Genomic DNA, 18,177 nt, shown 5'->3' on the forward strand with positions numbered 1-18,177 from the left:
GGCAAGGGAAGCAAGAGCCCGTCTTGCGCAAACAACTGGTGGGTGAAATAGTGAAGAAAAACACAAATATGGGCTTTTTAAAATCTTCGTCCTCCCTCATGGGTTCCTTATAGCCCCAGGCTAAGGAATATGGCCTTTAAACCAAATCTCTTTCTCTTTTTTTATTTTTATTTTTTTTATTTACATAACTTTATATTCTAATATATTATTTTTTGTTATCGAGGTAGCCTCCAACAAAAAAAGGTTTTCCTTCACATTCCCACAAAATAATTGATTCTTCACTGTCAATTATTATGCTCATTGGTTGAGATTTTAACAATATAAATCACAATGAAAACATACTAATTTAAAAACGATTTTATCCACTTAAGTTAACCAAGCATTGTAATTTTAACCTGTTGTTGTCCTTTTCTATGTAAACTTGTCATAATTACCAAACTAGCAAATTTTAGCTATTCCAAATACGTATTTATGCAGTAAATGATTAAATTGCAGGAAAGTCAAATTATTGGTACAATATTTAAGTGTAAAAACATACATCTTCAAACCTTACTTTAACCTAGGTGTAGGCAAAAATCAGCTTGGGGTTACGTAGGGCCCGTGGGGCATTTTAATCTGCCCGCCAAACAAAAATAGTAAAAAAATAAAGCGAGCATATATTTGTAAAAAAAAAAATACTTCTAATAAAAATATGTTACACCCGTAAAAAACAAGTTTTTCACTCCAAGCTTAAAGTCATAAAAGAGGCTGAAGAGACAACCAACCTGGTGGCAGCAAGAAAGTTTTGTTTACATGCAAATGTCAGACGATGGAAAAAGGGTACTGGAATCACATAATGGTCAACCATGTGAACGAGGGATGTAAACATGGACAGTACCCAGAAACGGAGAAGGAGATCTTCAAATGATTTGAAGCCCATATTAGGAAAATGGAAATGCAGTGTTTGTTTGTTGGTTTGTGGCTTTTATTTAGACACAGCACCAAAAAACAACAGCAAGCACTAATTGACAAAAAGAAACAATTAAATGTTTGCACAAAAACAGCTTTAGAATGAAATGATATAAGTTTAATGGCTAAGTGTTTGTTCTCAAGCTCTCAAGTTTTTGCAAGCCAAGAAATATGAAGGGTTCACTGTGTCCACAAGTGTGTATACACATTTTCTTCTATTTCTATTATTAAATTTCTATTTTAAAGCAGTTTTAGGGGGTCGGCTTCTATGCGAGTAACTGTCTTTATAAGTGTGTCACACAGTTTTTTTTTACTTAAGAAATAATTCAAAGTTTAAGTGCGAGTTATGCAGCAAGTCATATTTTACCGTGTTTAGGCAATGATTCTGACCACAAACACCAAACATCTGATGCAACGAGAATCGAACCTGGGTCACAGTGGTGAGAGTGTCGAATCCTAAATACCAGACACCAGTGGCATAGATAAGATATGAAAAGGCATTTGATTGTATCTCATTATCACAATATTTTTATTCACTGTACTGGAGGTGAATGTTAGCGAATACAAAGAACAGAAACTTGTCCTGAAAGATTCAGATAAACGCACAACAAGACAAACGATTATTTGATGTATCTGATTATGAATCGGATTTCGAGGGACATTAGATAAATATGTATTGTAAATTTTATGTTGGTACTGACGCTGCCCTTCTTACGAACGAGATCCGGAAGATCGTTCGTAAGTTGAATTTGTTCATAAGTAGCTTCGGTGCTATATTTTGTATGTTTAAGGTTTCTATAGGTATGTTTAAGGATTCTATAAGTAATCTGTATTGTTTTGTACCAAAAAAATAAACATTTCATAAGATAATATGCTCTACAAAGATAAATAAAGTTAAGTTTAACTTACTTTTGGGAGATGAGCTTCAATAGTTGGGCGACTTCCTCCTTGTGGTAAAAAGTGACGGAAAAGAAGCGATCCAACCATTTTCTCAAACGCATCAAGCTTACTTAATCCACATTCACTTCAAATGAAACGGCTTCCCTCTTCTTTACACCCTTACACCAACCATATTGAATGGATGCACGAGATATAAAACAATAAAAATGTCAAAGTTCTTAGCACACTGGAGGTACAGTACAGTATGTTTACACACAAACTAGGAAGAGGAAGCGGATTTTTTCTTCAGGGTGGATGCTGGGTGACCTCTCACAGCGCCACACGCCGGTAGTGGCAGACAGGAGCACTACAGTGCTGTCCTGTACTCAGAAAAAAGGTGCACAATACAAAATCAAAAGTTTTCAACTTTTGTCACTTCCAATTATTGGTTGGAGATGAGAAAAAATGAAACAAAATTTCATGCTGATTTTTAATAAAAATGTAGGGGTGCGCGTGACACACGATGTACGTGTTACTTACAGAGTAACGCACTACTTTTTGGTGTTAGTTACCGGAAATACTTTTTAAATGAAGTACGGAAAATAGTACTTGTAACTAATTGCTGTAACACACCAAACATCAGTCCTAAGTGACCCCAAGTGCATGCGCTCTCACCTTTTAACACACCTCCCCTTTCCTTTGCGTTTGCTTATCAATAGGCCTCCAATTTACTTGCTCACCATGTCACCTTAATAATTAAATACCTGAAAAACCTTTGTTCCTCTAATGACCAATTAACCATTTCCAAGCATTTTAGCATTGAATAATTGATCAGCTCTTTAAAATCCAGCAAATGTTTTAGTCAGGCTCCCCTTCCGACACATTCATCACCGAGATCACCTAAAGCGACGTCACCATTTTTCTTATTAGCGAGTGGTGTGAGGGAGCAGTCACCAAGATGTGCTCGCGTTATCATCCCCCACCTCCTGTCACCTGTCACTTTCTCTCATCCGCCCTGTTAATTACCTCATGTTAAGCACACTTTTATGAAGACGTACCATTAAACCCGTGCAAAAATTACCCCTCCATTGGAACATATTACCGTATGTTCGGACTACAAGGCGCACCCAAAAAAATCTCAAAATTGGCCAGACATTTAAACATGTTTCTTTTAATTCAGTGCACCTTGTATGAGGATTCATTTACAAATATGTTGCCAAATTTGTGCAATTATTGATCAGTCGATGTGTTTTGAAGCTGATTGCAATTGAATAGCAAAAAGGGCAACAGGGATTGAACCAGATAGCAATAGTCAGAGCACATAATCCTAACCCCGGCATCTAGGTACATGGATGGTTGTTCGCAATTTGCATAGCATTGAATGCAACAGGAATTGAATCCAGATTGCAGAGAGGGGCGTACCAGATTCTATCAACTACACCAGTAATTCTTAACTGGTTGTCAGGCAAGACGGAAGGAAAACTGAGATCACTTGCACTCATTTCTTGGTTTTTATTGGAAGGAAGGAATGACAAGACGTGAATCTTCGATCCGTTGTTTGACAGATTGTCGAGACTTGACAGGCGGGTGAAGGCTTGGCGGGAATGGTCGCGGACAGGCGTAGTCGTCGTGTTGTTGGTTGGGACTGGAGAAGAAGGGCGTTGTTGTGTTCGGAAGAGAGATCAGGAGTCAGGCGGGCAGGGCAGGTCGTAGGCAAATTCGGAAACGGGTCGGCAACGGAGATCAGGTAGAAAAACAGGAGGCAGGCAAAGAGTCGGAGGTACGGGCTTTCTGAGCAAATGGCAACAGATCGCATAGTACAATCGGATAAAGTGTTACCGGAAGCTGGGGTTTTAAATGTACAGGGTGCACCAATCAGCTGTCCTGGCTGTTGGCGCCAAATCCTGAACACAGGTGTTCCCGATCAGGGTGATTGTGACACTGGTCTGACTTCAGGACCCACCATTCCACCCTTATGAGAAGCTACAAACCCAATCAAGAACACAATTTCACTTCTCCATTTATCAAAAGGAAAATATTGTGCATTTTAAAGTAGAGATAGTAACATATATTCACCTTTTTATCCCCCAAAAAATGACCAACAAAATCAAAACCACTTTGATTCCCTTATATACTAGTATATAAGCTTACATCGCGTATAACATACCTAATAAAGTTGCTTTAAAATAACCAAATACTAAAACAAATTCAAAATCTTAATAAAAGGTATACATTGAAAATGATAATTATTAAATTATGTAAACAAGGTTTAATATACTGGTAAAAAGACAAAACATATAACATTTTTAAAACAGTCTCTGTACCTTCCAGCAGTGCATCAATGACACTCGTACACCATTCTCGTATTTTTCAATCATATCCATCTTTGACACGATCGTTTTGTCACTTTTTTCCACTTTCCCTTCCCTAATCATTAACTTTGTTGGGACTCTTTCTATAGACAGAAAAAGGAAATAGAACCAACAAAATCACAGTAAAATGAGATGTGGTCCCTCTCAAATACAAGTGAGACGGTGCTGATTAACTGAACTGGAAGAAGAGAGAGAACAGAGCATTTTTGCAATCTACTCTTTAGGAGTGTACTTGACCCTCTGTTTTTTTTCTTCTTCTTTGTATTACTTTGCCAAAGCTATAGCCTGTAACCCACTGATAATGGGCTCTTGACCCACTTTTGGGTCCTAACGCACCAGTTGATACACACTGAACTAAACCACTGGTAATATGAGGTCTTATCTCGTCGTCACACTCATTTTAGTCACGATATGTGATATGTACAGAGAAAGTTGTTTAATTTTTTTAGGAGCTCAAACTGAGCATTTTGTCTTGAAAGAGAAGGAATTACTTCCCACAATGCCGTTCTCTACTTTCATTTCACAATCTCAGGTGCTTCATAAGGGTTTTGCGAGTCGACTGTACGACAGACTGGTTTAGTGTCTGACAATATTTTTGCGGCCCAGCCTAATATAGCATCAACAATTTGGTCTTTTATGTGTTCTCTATGCCGAGTGGCCAAGTGGATAGGATCTGGTACACTCCATTTGGATTTGAATCCCGTTGCATCCAACATCATGTAATAGCAATATTTGATGTGCAATTTCGGATTGTTTTTAATTTGTGTGCAACGTTAACCCTTACCCTAGTTTCAATTACATGTGCCATATAATCCTGTGCTTCTTATTTATGAAAACACATTCAAAAAACAGTTTTTTGAGGGTGCGCCCTATATTCTGGTGCGGCTTGTAGTGTGGAAAATACGGTACTCTCAATCTGGTGCAGGTCCGGGCTATGGATCCCGACAAGGGTGAAAACGGAACTGTGGTGTACAGGATCAGCGAGGAAAACCCGTTCTACACTATGAACAGCCACACGGGAAAGATCCGCACCAGCGGGGTGACCCTGGACCGGGAAAGCTCGGACCCAAGGGTCACTAAGCTCATGAGGACCATCGTAGTTTCTGCTGTTGACCGTAAGTCCCGCTATTTTCTTAGACTAAAGCGCTTTCAATTCCAGGTGATTAGTGTCTATTTTCGAGCCTTAGTCCTTAAGTTTTATGGTGACCATGAAAGGTTTTATTGACAGCAATAAATTCCCTTTGAGCATGAAATGTGTCTTTTTATTTTTCTCTGGCGCACTCTATAGGTGGTAAGCCTGCCTTGCGGGCAACGGCAAGCGCCACAGTGTTTGTGAACCTACTGGATCTCAACGATAATGACCCAGCTTTTGCCAATCTCCCATATGTGGCTGAAGTACAGGAGGGACTTCCGATTGGTTCGTCGGTGTTTAAGGTATTTATCAATTGACCTATTCTAACTCTTGGTACAATTGAAGTTAAAGAAATAGTAAGTGATGTGCAATAAGGATCAGTTCTGGTGAGGTACAGTCAGATTTATGAATAAATGAACCTATATCTTATTCATCACTTGATTAGCAATAAAAAAATGCATTATAGAAAAAAAGCTTTATTGCCTTCTATCTATCTATCTATCTATCTATCTATCTATCTATCTATCTATCTATCTATCTATCTATCTATCTATCTATCTATCTATCTATCTATCTATCTATCTATCTATCTATCTATCTATCTATCTATCTATCTATCTATCTATCTATCTATCTATCTATCTATCTATCTATCTATCTGTCTATCTATCTATCTATCTATCTATCTATCTATCTATCTATCTATCTATCTACCTTGGTCATATCCCTGAAGAGGGGTGACCGACAGCAAGACAACATATACAATAACAAAGAAAATAAAAGGGGAAAAAAAATTGCAAAAATAACGCACACAAAAATGTGTGGACCATGGCCAACCCAATTGCACAAACACCCAAACAAGTCAGGCACCTTGGCACCCAAGTTGGTCATGCTTTCGTCCCTCCAGATGAAACGGGACACCAGAAAGCGGCCATGTCACTCAGGTCAGGGTGACACAACACACTCTTTTGTTCAACAGCAGGGCCCGACAGCTTTCACTGGTTTACCCCTGCCGCATCATACGAGTGCCCAGCCCATCCTTAAGAATGCGTCCACAATCCCACTATCCTTTCACAACACCTCTCCACTCCTTTCTATCACTAACAAGAGCTCTAGCTTCCATTATATTTAGACCTCTTTCTTGCAGTGCACTCATAACACCATTCATCCACGTCAATCGCGGCCTTCCTCTTGGTCTCTCACTTTCCTGCAGTCCGACACCTGGGTTTGAAACCACTGCACTATTGCTCTCCATCCTCTTCAAATTCAAGTTCAAATAGAGTGTTTATTGTCATATGCACGGTAAAGAACCACGATTCCCAGCACATGAAAAACTTACTTTGCTGTCCATACAGTTGCCAGCGAAATAGAACCAAGAAACATGTATACATATAATAATATTTTGATTATTAGAACAATAAAAATACAAAAGATGAGTTAAGGCAATAAGATAAAAATACGATACAACACAGTTGAATGTGACTGTAGTGCAAGATTAGTCCAAGTTTGGTCCATTTTAAAGTGTCTCTAGTGCACTAAAAGTGTCTGTGGTGTATTGTTCGATCATCAGCCGTCGTCGTCGTCGTCGTCGTCGAGTCACTCAATGCGCCTAAGGTAATCCTTAGTAGTGCTAGACTCGCTCATGGGAGGCTCCGTAGTTCTCCGAAGAAGAGGGGGCTGCGACTGTCCTGTGCCGCCAGGCCTGACGGGGCGTAACCCAAGCAAACCAAGCAGACGAAGCCTCTGAAGTCCTTAGTACGTTCGGACAGGCCGGTGCATGATTTATGGAAGCCCTGTGGGCAGGTAGTACAAGTGATTGGGGTGTGGTCGCAGTGAATGGTTCGAAAGCACCACTGGCATTTGGACTGGGGGCCAGGATTGCTCTCGATGTCGCCCGCCCTAAGAAGAACAGAGAGAGGAGAGTAGAAGAAAGAGAAAGGGAGGGACAGATAGAAAGAGAGAAAGGCAGACAGAGTAAAACGCAAAAGGGGGGAAAAGAGAGTGAGAGAGGTGGGGAGAGAGTAGGAAAGAGAGGGATAGAGAAAATAAGAGACAAGAGTGTAAAGGGGAAGAGAGAAAAGGAGAGCAAAGAAAGAGATAGGACCAAGAAAGAAAGAGAGAGCGAATCTGAGTGGATTGAGTTGGATTCGTAAGGCTCCCCGGGGAGAGATCCCTTCGCAGGACACCACGGGAAGGTTCCTAGTCTTTGGCCGAGTCCCATTCTTCGCACTTTCACTCGCTATGTGCCCTAGTCACTCGGTTTGCGCGTTCACGTGAAAATGGAGTGTGTCCCGATACTCTCAAGTCCGAGGCAGAAGTGACCTCAAACCATGTCGTAACCACTTCAAGACCGAGGGGGCTCCCTACCTCACTTGGCGGCGAAGTGACTACCCAGAAGGCTTTGCGAATTCTCAATATCAACAAACATGCCCGGAAAGGAACCGCACAAATGTAAGTAGTTTTCCACAACCACGCATGTATTTGCAACAAAATGTATTGAGATATCTTAGTTGGACGTAAATGCAATAGAAAATCGTATTTTCGCGTTAAAACATGAACATTGCAAAATCGCTACTTTACGAAGTGCACAAATCTACCAAGGGAGCTGCCAAAAAATAATCTTCACGCTACAAACTCTAAAGTAGGATAACTGCAGAAAATCACGGTTCAGCCCATCCCCGTTTGTATCTTAAACGAGTCGTGCTTTTACATGTACATGGCCAGTCGCTAAAGGAGCATAGTCAGAATAACGTTCTGGACATACGCGCTTGTTTACTGCACACAATTTCGGGTGTCGTGTTTTATTTACAATATGATTATTTCATGTGAGATCAGAATGCATTAGTTTCCATCATGCATTATGAGTAATGTCTCCGAATTTCACGTGGAAATACAGTTGAAACAAATTACTATCACACAGTCCACTGCCTTCTCTGTAAACACATATTAAGTAAACTAATTACCTTTTCAAAATGTTGTCCAAATGTGGAGACAATTCTAAAGCATATGTGATGCTGGCCAATAGAAGGCTTTTACAGCCATAAGAATAACATGTCAATTTTGTGTATCTATTCACTATCAAATAATTATCCAGAACACATCCTATAATTTCTCACATCAACTTGTTGAGCATCCTATACACAGTTGTTTTTGTGCAATACACAAGCATTAAGTAATTCTTGTTTTTTCCACCCAACCTAAAGGCCAATGTAGAACGTCCCGTGGAAGAGCTGGCCACCATCACAGCTACCACGCCATCCACACCGACGGGCACGTCGTTGGCATCTTCTAATCCGGCGCCAAACCCCAAATCACCCAGAAAAAAAAGGAAGCACGATACACTCCTTGACTTTTTGAAAGCGGAGTCTGCCGGAGTGAGGAAAAGGCTCGAGGAAACTGTGGCCAAAACTGAGCGGTTCCCGTCCTTTTTGGGAAGCTCGTGGACAAATTTCCAGAACAGTGACATCCCTGCAATGTTTCCCTTTGTTTTATAAAAGGAAAATATTTTATTTTATTAAGAACTCAATGAAGTTCCAGTTTGTGTTTTCCAGCTTTATGGAAGTATTGGTATATTTTTGTTACAATTTGTGACATATTATTTATTTACTATTATGTATTTCGGCCCAATGTGATTTTGTTTTTCTGAAAGTAAACTATTATTTAAACTGGAGTGATTTGTAGTTGTTTTCTGTCCAACAGTCACATAGTTCACACACAGTATCTCACATCATTATGAAATAAACCACCAAGGTGTTACTCAAAATAAAGATGTTTATTGAATAGTAATGCAGAAAAGCACGGAATGCAAATGTGGGTCTGACTTCCAAAGCCTAAAACATGGCTTTTGGGCAATTTATTCCATATTAACTGTGGACAATTCTGTGTATCGTGGACCTGGGAACCCTGAAGACCCGTGACACCACACGGTAGGACAGACCGTGGGCCAGCCAGTATAGGCCCTCCAGCCATGGCCCTGTTCCCTCTTTAGCAGCTCCTGCAGGGCCCACATGACCTTCTTGCTCAACCTTAAGTCCTGAATGATTTTTGACTTCACATCGAACCATAAGCACAGGATGGGAACATTCCTGTCCAACCTGTCCACGCTTATGGGACAGCCACTCTGGAACACAATAGATAACAGACAATTTAGACATAAATGTGGGCATAGATGATGTAAGCATCATGAAAACATGTTGAAATGAGCTTTTTTATATCCAATGACAACTCTTTTGAATTAAATTCCTTATGAACTAAGGTTTTTGGGTCGTACAGGGAAGTTTGGTGACGATATTATGCCAGCTAAAGGGTCAGGTGGACTGTTCTTGTGTTTGTTTACGTTTCGTCATGTCACAGATTCAAGACCCCTACAATATGTCATAAAATTGCATTAAGATACTAATAAGTAGATTGCCATTTATGTCTACACAAACTAGGGTATTATTTGAACGTGCATTGTATGTTAACTCTTACTGTATATGACCGAACGGGTCATTTTTTTTAATGAGTGTACGTACCTTGTAAAGATGAATCAGCACTACATAGCGCCGAAGCTGTCTTCAGTATAGCACATTTCTCCTCTGTTGATTGGAGACACGGAAAAGATGAAGAGCTTTCAGGCAATCGGTAATAACACAGCAGTAGCGGGCATTTTTAACGTTGCACGAACTCTCCAACTGACACTACAGGTTGAGACTCGAGTTGTTTACATGTGACGTAGACCAATACGTCACTGAGGTCTACAGCCAATTAATATTACCGCCATCTCCTGGACAGGGGTGGAACCTTGCAAGTCTTGTCCAAACCATTTCCACTTTGCACTCCACCGGCGGAGGGCACTCCTCTATCGAGGGACCTCACTGGAGGGTCCTCAGGGCCGAGTGAGAGAAATGGGATTGGGCCTTTGTCCTGCATCAGCAGCCGTTGAGTCTGAGCGGTGAAAAAAAGTTCGTTAGACGTGTTGTCCTCCATTTCACACTCCTGTACCTCTTCCTGAGGGCAGAAGTGTAAACAGTCTGTGTTGTGGGTGAGTGGGGTTCTTAATGATGGAAACAGCCCTCCTGTGGTGTATGGTCTGCAGAGAGGGCAGTGGAGTCCTGGTGATCCTCTGAGCATTCTCAACCACTCTGCAGGCGTTTGCGGTCCATGGCTGTGATACTGCCGTACCAAACAGTGATGGAGTTGGTCAGGATGCTCTCCACGATGCAGCTGTGGAAGTTATTGAAGTTGCTCTTCTTCACTTTTGTAGATTCAAGTGGAGGACCCAGATGAGGACAAGAACGGGTTGATCACAATGGCATTGCAGATGGGGATGCCTCGTTTGGACTTCTACCTGAATACTTCTTCTGGCATTCTGACCTCCTCTGCAATGCTGGACCGAGAGCAGATTGGACAATACCATTTGAGGATTATAGCATATGACGCGGGAAAGTTCCCTCGGACTTCAACGTCCACTCTTACTGTCACAGGTGAGTTTTCTAAATGTGTCTCTTAATGAAATGTTCTCTAGATTGGCCTTAGACTCTTGATATTACCCCACAAATTAAACTTTTGGAGCATTTTATGAGTCAATTCTCATTCGGGGTTTGCCTTTTTCGGGATCATATCTGAGGAATCTAAAGAATGAAATGCTGCCACAGATTTAATGTATTTTCCGCACTACAAGGCGCACCCCCCAAAAAAATTGTATTTTGGCATTTATTTTCTATAGAGTACAAGGCACTTGAAATTAAGACTACAGCAAGAGTTGGAACCATTGATATATATTAGTGCAATGATTGATCTGTTGTGTTGCAAGACATGCAATGGGAATAGAACTCGAGGCACAGCAAAGAGAGTGCCAACACTTAACCACTAGTCGACCAGTGATACAGATGACAAATGAAAAGGCATTGGATTTTTTTTCTCATTATCACACTGTTTTTCAGTGCCAAAAAAAACTGATTTGCACAGTGTATTCTTTTTCTGCATTCTTACATGTTTAACAATTTTCCACTTCTTCTCTTGTGCGTCAATAACTTTGCAGTTTAATATGTATACCTACGTAAAAGAGCTTGATTAGTATTTAATTGAAAGACTTTCTGTTTTCAGTTACTGTTTTTTGCAACGTGATGGGCGCACAGGGAAAGAAGTGGAGATATTTCATTAACCTATGGAAGTGCGGACCAAAATGCATCATGCAAAGCAGTATTTCTGGCACCATGAGTAAAAATATTGTGATAATGAGATGTAGGTGTAATTCATTTCTTAATGTCATCTGTACCACTGTTAGTCTTGTGGTAAAATGTCAGGTCCCTCACCGCTGCAACCCGGGTTCAATCCTCATCAAAAACGTTATTTGCAATTTTTAATAAGCAACACTTATCGACTGATCAATCATTAAACTTTAATATGCCATAAGTATATAAAGAGCCTAAAAGGAGCTCTTCCTGCCGTCTCAATTCCATGCGCTTTTTAGTCCAGTGCGCCTATCCATTTAAAATATTTGTCGAAAGACTGATTTTGAGGATGCGCCTTATAACCCGGTGCGCCTTATTGTGCAGAAAATACGATGCATTTAAAATGATCTTTGTTTTTTGTGTATTTGCATGGCAGTTCTGGACGTAAACGACGAGACACCCACCTTCAACCCTCGTGTATACAACGTGTCACTGAAAGAGAGTGTCCCGAGAGACCATGTTGTAGCACGTCTCATCTGCTCAGACAATGACGCCGGCCTCAATGCTGAACTTAGCTACTTTATAACAGGTTAGGAGTCACAGTAGACCTGTGGTTCTAGTACCACTGTAGGAACTTAAAAACAGGGGCCCCTCTACTTACGAGATTAATTTGTTTCCTGAAGAAGCTCGTATTTAATGTCTCTTATATCTCTAACACGTTTTCCCATAAGAAATAACTGAAAACCAATTTATCTGTTCCACCCCTACCAAAAATCAACTAAGTTAACCTTAAATAACTGTGAAACACATCTTCCTGATCACTAAAAATACATTCAAAAAGTAATTGGACATACAAATACAGTAATAAAATCAAATCATATCCAAAATGTATTAATAAAGTGCTTTTCAGCCTATCAATTGACTTTTCAAGTGCTGTAAAAATCACTGTACAACAAGGATATACATTCCCCTCTTTTTCCCCATCCAACAACCTCGTACACAAAATACAGACACCCAATGGTTACATCCATCCATCCATCCATCCATCCATCATCTTCCACTTATCCAGGGTCGGGTCACGGGGCAGCAACCTTAACAGGGAAGCCCAGACCTCCCTATCCCCAGCCACTTCTTCCAGCTCATCTGATGGGATCCCGAGGCGTTTCCAGGCCAGCCTAGAGACATAGTCTCCCCAGCCTGTCCTGGGTCGTCCCCTGGGCCTCCTACCGGCGGGACATGCCTGGAACACTTCCTAAGAGAGGCATCCAGGAGGCATCTTTATCAGATGCCCGAGCCACCTCAACTATCTCCTCTCAATGCGGAGGAGAAGTAGCACTGTATAGAGTTCCTTCCGGATGACTAAGTTTCTTACCTTATCTCTAAAGGAGAGCCCGGCCTCTCTGTGGAGGAAACTCATTTAAGCCACTTGTATCCAGGATCGTGTTCCTTCGGTCATAACCCAAAAGTTCACGACCATAGGTAAGGGTAGGACCGTAGATCGACCGGTAAATTGAGAGTTTTGCCTTTCGGCTCAGCTCCCACTTCACCACAGCGGACAGGAACAGGGTTCGCATGACAGCAGACGCTGCACCGACCCGTCTGTCGATCCTACCCGCACTCGTGAATAAGACCCCAAGATACTTGAACTCCTCCACTTGGGGGAAGATCTCTTCTTCAACTCGGAAGGAGCATGCCACCCTTTTCCGGCTGGGTACTAAGATCTCGGACTTAATGATGGTTAAAATAAAATAAAAACAAAATAGAGGAATACAATTTAAAAAATACAATTATGGCAAGGCACAGACTAACCAGTTGAGGAAGATTCCTCCACACTGATAGAGATGGTAGCAGTTTGCTGGGGAAAAGATTTTTAGCCATCAAATCACACCCTAAAGTTCCAAAAAAAACAAAAATTGGGACTATAAAGCACATTTAAAAAACCCAATTTATCCCTAAATTTGAAATTCCTCTTTATAATCCAGTACTCTTTATAGACCAGAAATTCATAAAATAAAAACTAAAATACTCAATTACAATAAAATGCTTCTACATACGGTAACCATTTATGATTTAATCAATTCATTTTAGTTGTGTGCTATATTTTCACCCAAGTTTTATTTTATGACACTTTTCATGCTAACCTCGCTCTTATTGTATTTTTTAGTTTAATGCACCTTTAGTCCGGTGAGCCTTATATATAAATACATCTTTAAAAAAGGAATATTTTGTAAGCTTCACCTTATTGTCATGTGCGATTTAGAGTCCTAAAAATATGGTAAATATGGGAAAAAGAGAAAATACCGAAATAGTATAAGATAAACTAATGAGCACGTATTTCTGACAGTGGGACATTTTGGGGCAAAACAATGAGATTTACAATGGACCACTGGAGAGGGAAGAGGTAATTAATTGAAACAAAAAAGGGGTAGATTGATGTAAAAAGTATGAAAAATACTGCATGAAATCCTGATTTTAGGTCATGTTTATAAACATGATAACCTCAATGTTTTTCTCACAATGTGCTGATGTTTTTAGGTGGCAATCAGGATGGTAAATTCAGTGTTGGCTTCAGAGACGGGGTCGTTCGGACCGTGGTCGGCCTGGACAGAGAAACCCAGGCGGCCTACACCATGGTTATAGAAGCAATAGGTCTGTTATATCATCCCATCTTTTATTATCTTTAAAGAAATGCTTATCTTACTGTATGACGATAAAGCTGGCTCTTGATTTGATGTGAAAAAAATGTCCGCATTGTAAGGCGCTTCTCCCAAAAAATAGTCAAGTCAAGTCATGTTTATCTGTAAATCCCAAGTTGTTTCAAACTGTCATGAACCAGAACAGGAGGAGAACCCAAATGCGGGACGTTTCTCATACAAGCCTTTTATTTTACGGGAAATGGGACAGTCATGCACGTTAGGCAGCAGTCTGGCAAATAAATGACAGGAAGCCAGAGGCCGACACGATCGATACCAATTGCCCGAGCAGATATCGGACAGATGGGGTCGATACCGGACAGAACGGGACCGACAGGATTGATATCAAGACATGTTTTCGAAATTAAATAGGACAAACTAGAATGAAACTGGAAACCAATATTAAACAGGACACAAACAAACGGGAACAATACCGGACAGGAAATACCAACAGGAAACAGGACCGAGTCAAAACCCACATCTTGGGGCAGAGGTTCGTTGACGGACTGACAAAGGGTGAGTGAGAGCACAGAGCTTAAATAAAAGGGAAGCCATTCTGTCAACTAGCCGCAGCTGGCGCCACACAGGCGGGGCCAATGGGGCGCCATGGTAACCGTGACACAAAAAGCTGCTGGATGGAAGGAAGAAAGAGAGAAAAAGGGCAATTGAGAACTAAAGAAAGACAGAGCTGAAGGAAGAGAGAAAAAAATACAGGACAAAACAGAGAAAGACAGGACAACAGAGACAAAGGGAGAGACAAAAGGGAGGAAGGGAGAAAAAGAAAGACAGAGAAAGGAAAAGAGGGAGAGATAAAGAGAGAAGGAAAGGCAAATAGAGGAGAAAGAAAGAAGATAGAATAAGAGAAATATAAAGAGAGAAAGAGAGAAGAGAAAAAGAGAAAAGAAAAAAGAAAGAGAGAAAGGAGGGGAAGAGAGAGAAAAGAAAAGTAGAAAGAGACCCAGAAGGGGAGAAAAAAGAGAGATAAGATAGAAAGACATATAGAAGCATAGAAAGAGAGAAGCATAAAGAGAGAGAGAACAATAAGAAAATAAGTGAGGAGAGGAGAGAAATAAAGAGAAAGAGAGAGTTGAAGAAAGACAAAGGGAAAATGAGAGAAAAAAGAGGAAGAGAGAGTCTATTTGATTTTTTTTTTAAACTATACAGGTAATTCCCATGAAATTAAGACTACCGTAAGAGTGTGTTCAAGTACAACCATTGGTATACATATTAGTGCAATGATTGAAGGCATTTTACTTTGTTTTACCTGCTGAGGGGGCAAAAGACTTCAGAGACTCAACAACATAAAAACATACAGCAAGAATGCGTGTTCTAATTTACAAACACTCAATTGAGATAGTCATGTTTGATATTTTCAAATACAACCCTGCTAAGTTTTGATCGTTTAGTAATGTCTGTTGTTCCTTTGTTGACAAATCCATGGTGGAGATAGACACTCAGCATTGAGAACTACATTAGCTTTTTCCTAGCTACTGTCAAAGTGCCCTTGAGCAAGCCTCCATATCTGCACCTACAGCACTGCTCAGGGGGTGCAGCACTTGTTTACATACCTGCTTTAATTTGGCATATGTCCTTGCATCACTGTATTTAGATGATCGAATTCTCTAAAATCAATATGCAGGAAAAACTACAGTGTGAGTTTTGTTTTCCCATCAGGAAAATGATTACTGTGCATATTGAATTATATCAGCAAGTAGGTGATGTATTTCATATAAATATGATTAATTCGAACAGTAGAATTCTCTTTGAGTTGAATTTGTTCATAAGTGCTATATTTTGTATGTTTAAGGTTTATATAAGTATATTTAAGGCTTGTATAAGTAACCTGTATTGTTTTGTACAAAAAAATAAACATTTAATAAATAGTATGCTCTATAAAGATAAATAAAGTTAAGTTTCACTTACTTTTAGAAGATGAGCTTCAAGAGTTAGGCGACTTCCTCCTCCGTGGTAAAAGGTGGCAGAAAAAAAACGATCATTTTCTCAACCGTATCAAGCTTTCTTATTCCACTTTAATTTTAAAAGAAACGCCTCGCCTCTTTACACTTTACACCAACCATATTGAGTGGATGCACGAGATATTAAACAATAAAAACGTCAAAGTTCTAAGCGTGCTGGAGATACAGTATGGAATGTTTACACATAAACTAGGAAGAGGAAGCCGGATTTTTTCTTCGGGGTGGATGCTTGGTGACCCCCTCATAGCGCCACACGCCGGTAGCGGTGGAAAGAAAGCACTACAGGAATGTCCTGTACTTGGATTAAGGTGCACACAATACAAATTCTAACTAAGAGCAATGTCTGGATATTATTCAACATCCCGAAAAAAATGTTTGTATCTACCATTTTTCATAAGTCGAATGATCGTAGGTAGGGGTGGCATCTGTAATTTGATTATAATAGACATCAACAGTCTGTATGTTTTCGGATATACAGTAGTCCAATGTTTCCAAACCATTTTTAAGCCGGGGCACAGTTTTTTATTCATTCCCAGGACCAATTTTAGTTGGAATTTGAATAAATAAATCACAACTTGTGAGTCACAAGGTATATATATAAACAATTTTGTGCAATAGTGTATATTTTTAATTTTCATTCGGGAGCAACAAACAAAAAACGAAAATGAAATAAGTAACACAGGTTAATCCTTTTGCTGTAATTTAGAGTTTTACTGTATTTTGAACCTATTTTTCAAGTTTTACTACATTATTAAATTTATTGTATTTTCATATTTTTTCTAAAAAGTTACAAAAATAACACTAAAAAACAACAATTACTTGGTATTGAAACAATAGGTTCTAACTTTCGTCAGTTTTTTTTTAGAATTATAAAAAGGTATTTAAAATTAGCAAACTTTTGTGAAAAATGATTAATTTAATTGATTTAAATTCCCTTTTTCCAGTGCAAACTTAAGCAGCTTCACTAAACGATATATAGAATTAATGAAAATTGTAATTAGTGCACATTAAAAAATGTGATTTACTACCACATACTGATTTGGATGAATGTTAAGATCCTTAGCTAATCAATGGAAGGAAGCAAAAATAATCAACAATTAAATGTTTTTTTGCGATGATCAAATTGGACAATTTCCTGCGTCACCAGAGACAAGATTTTTTTTTTTACATGATTTATTGTCAAAAAACTCTGGTAGTCTTATCACCACTTTACAAAGTTTTGTTCTAGCCTAGCAATGCCGATGCATGAGAAAACTATATGAACGGAAAATGGTCTTCCTAAATGTGTTTTTGTATAGGGATGCAGTCAATGTGATGCATGCTAACACAAATGTTCGCTTTTTATCGAGATGTGACTTTCAAAGGTACACAATTGAGTAAAAGGTGGTGTCTGTTCCTAGACAATGGTCCAGCGGGCAGCAGAAGGACAGGCACAGCTACAGTATTTGTTGAAGTTCAGGATGTTAATGACAACAAACCCATCTTCCTACAAAGCAGCTATGAGACCAGTGTGCTGGAGACAGCACCCAAGGGAGCCAGCATCCTCCAGGTCAAAACGCACAGTTGTCTTCTATTACTCTTTTGTTTTCACGCCTCAATAAAATTATAATGAGAAAAATAAACTAAAAACCAACTGCTAACTGACTTAAGTTAACACAAACATTAGGAAAGGTTTTCCGGGTAATTTTTAATTCTGTGCCCTCAAAAACTGTAAGTGCTGTACAAAATTCAACTACCTGTTGTTTGGTTTTAATCAAATATTTGACTTGAATAAGATAAATTCTTACAAATGACGGACGACATTTTTAAAAAGGTCATTTTACTAGCTTAAGCAGAGATATTTTCTTTTACTTAAACAGGTCTGCAGCTAACCAATATTTTGTTATTCCAAATTAGAATTATAATATGATACAAATACAAACCCCCCCGTAATGTGTTTTACTTTAAAATGAGCCAGCTACCGACAGTTACTTGAACAAATGATTAAAATCGTGCGTCAGCGACGCCAATGCTAGTCTCTGT

General features: G+C 39.6%; 1 protein-coding gene across 1 annotated transcript in view; it reads left to right on the forward strand.

The window, feature by feature from the left end:
• The window catches only part of cdh23 (cadherin-related 23), a 330,854-nt gene that overhangs the window by 239,746 nt on the left and 72,931 nt on the right, over positions 1-18,177 (forward strand). Inside the window, exons 22-27 of the mRNA XM_088350886.1 lie at positions 5,125-5,314; positions 5,488-5,633; positions 10,577-10,796; positions 11,923-12,075; positions 14,022-14,135; positions 17,556-17,704. Coding sequence (XP_088207012.1) covers positions 5,125-5,314; positions 5,488-5,633; positions 10,577-10,796; positions 11,923-12,075; positions 14,022-14,135; positions 17,556-17,704 — 972 coding nt within the window. The remainder of the gene's footprint in view (positions 1-5,124; positions 5,315-5,487; positions 5,634-10,576; positions 10,797-11,922; positions 12,076-14,021; positions 14,136-17,555; positions 17,705-18,177) is intronic.

The sequence above is a fragment of the Urocampus carinirostris genome, chromosome 13 (assembly GCF_059441175.1).
Source record: "Urocampus carinirostris isolate Australia breed hairy pipefish chromosome 13, RoL_Ucar_1.0, whole genome shotgun sequence".
NCBI lineage: Eukaryota > Metazoa > Chordata > Actinopteri > Syngnathiformes > Syngnathidae > Urocampus > Urocampus carinirostris.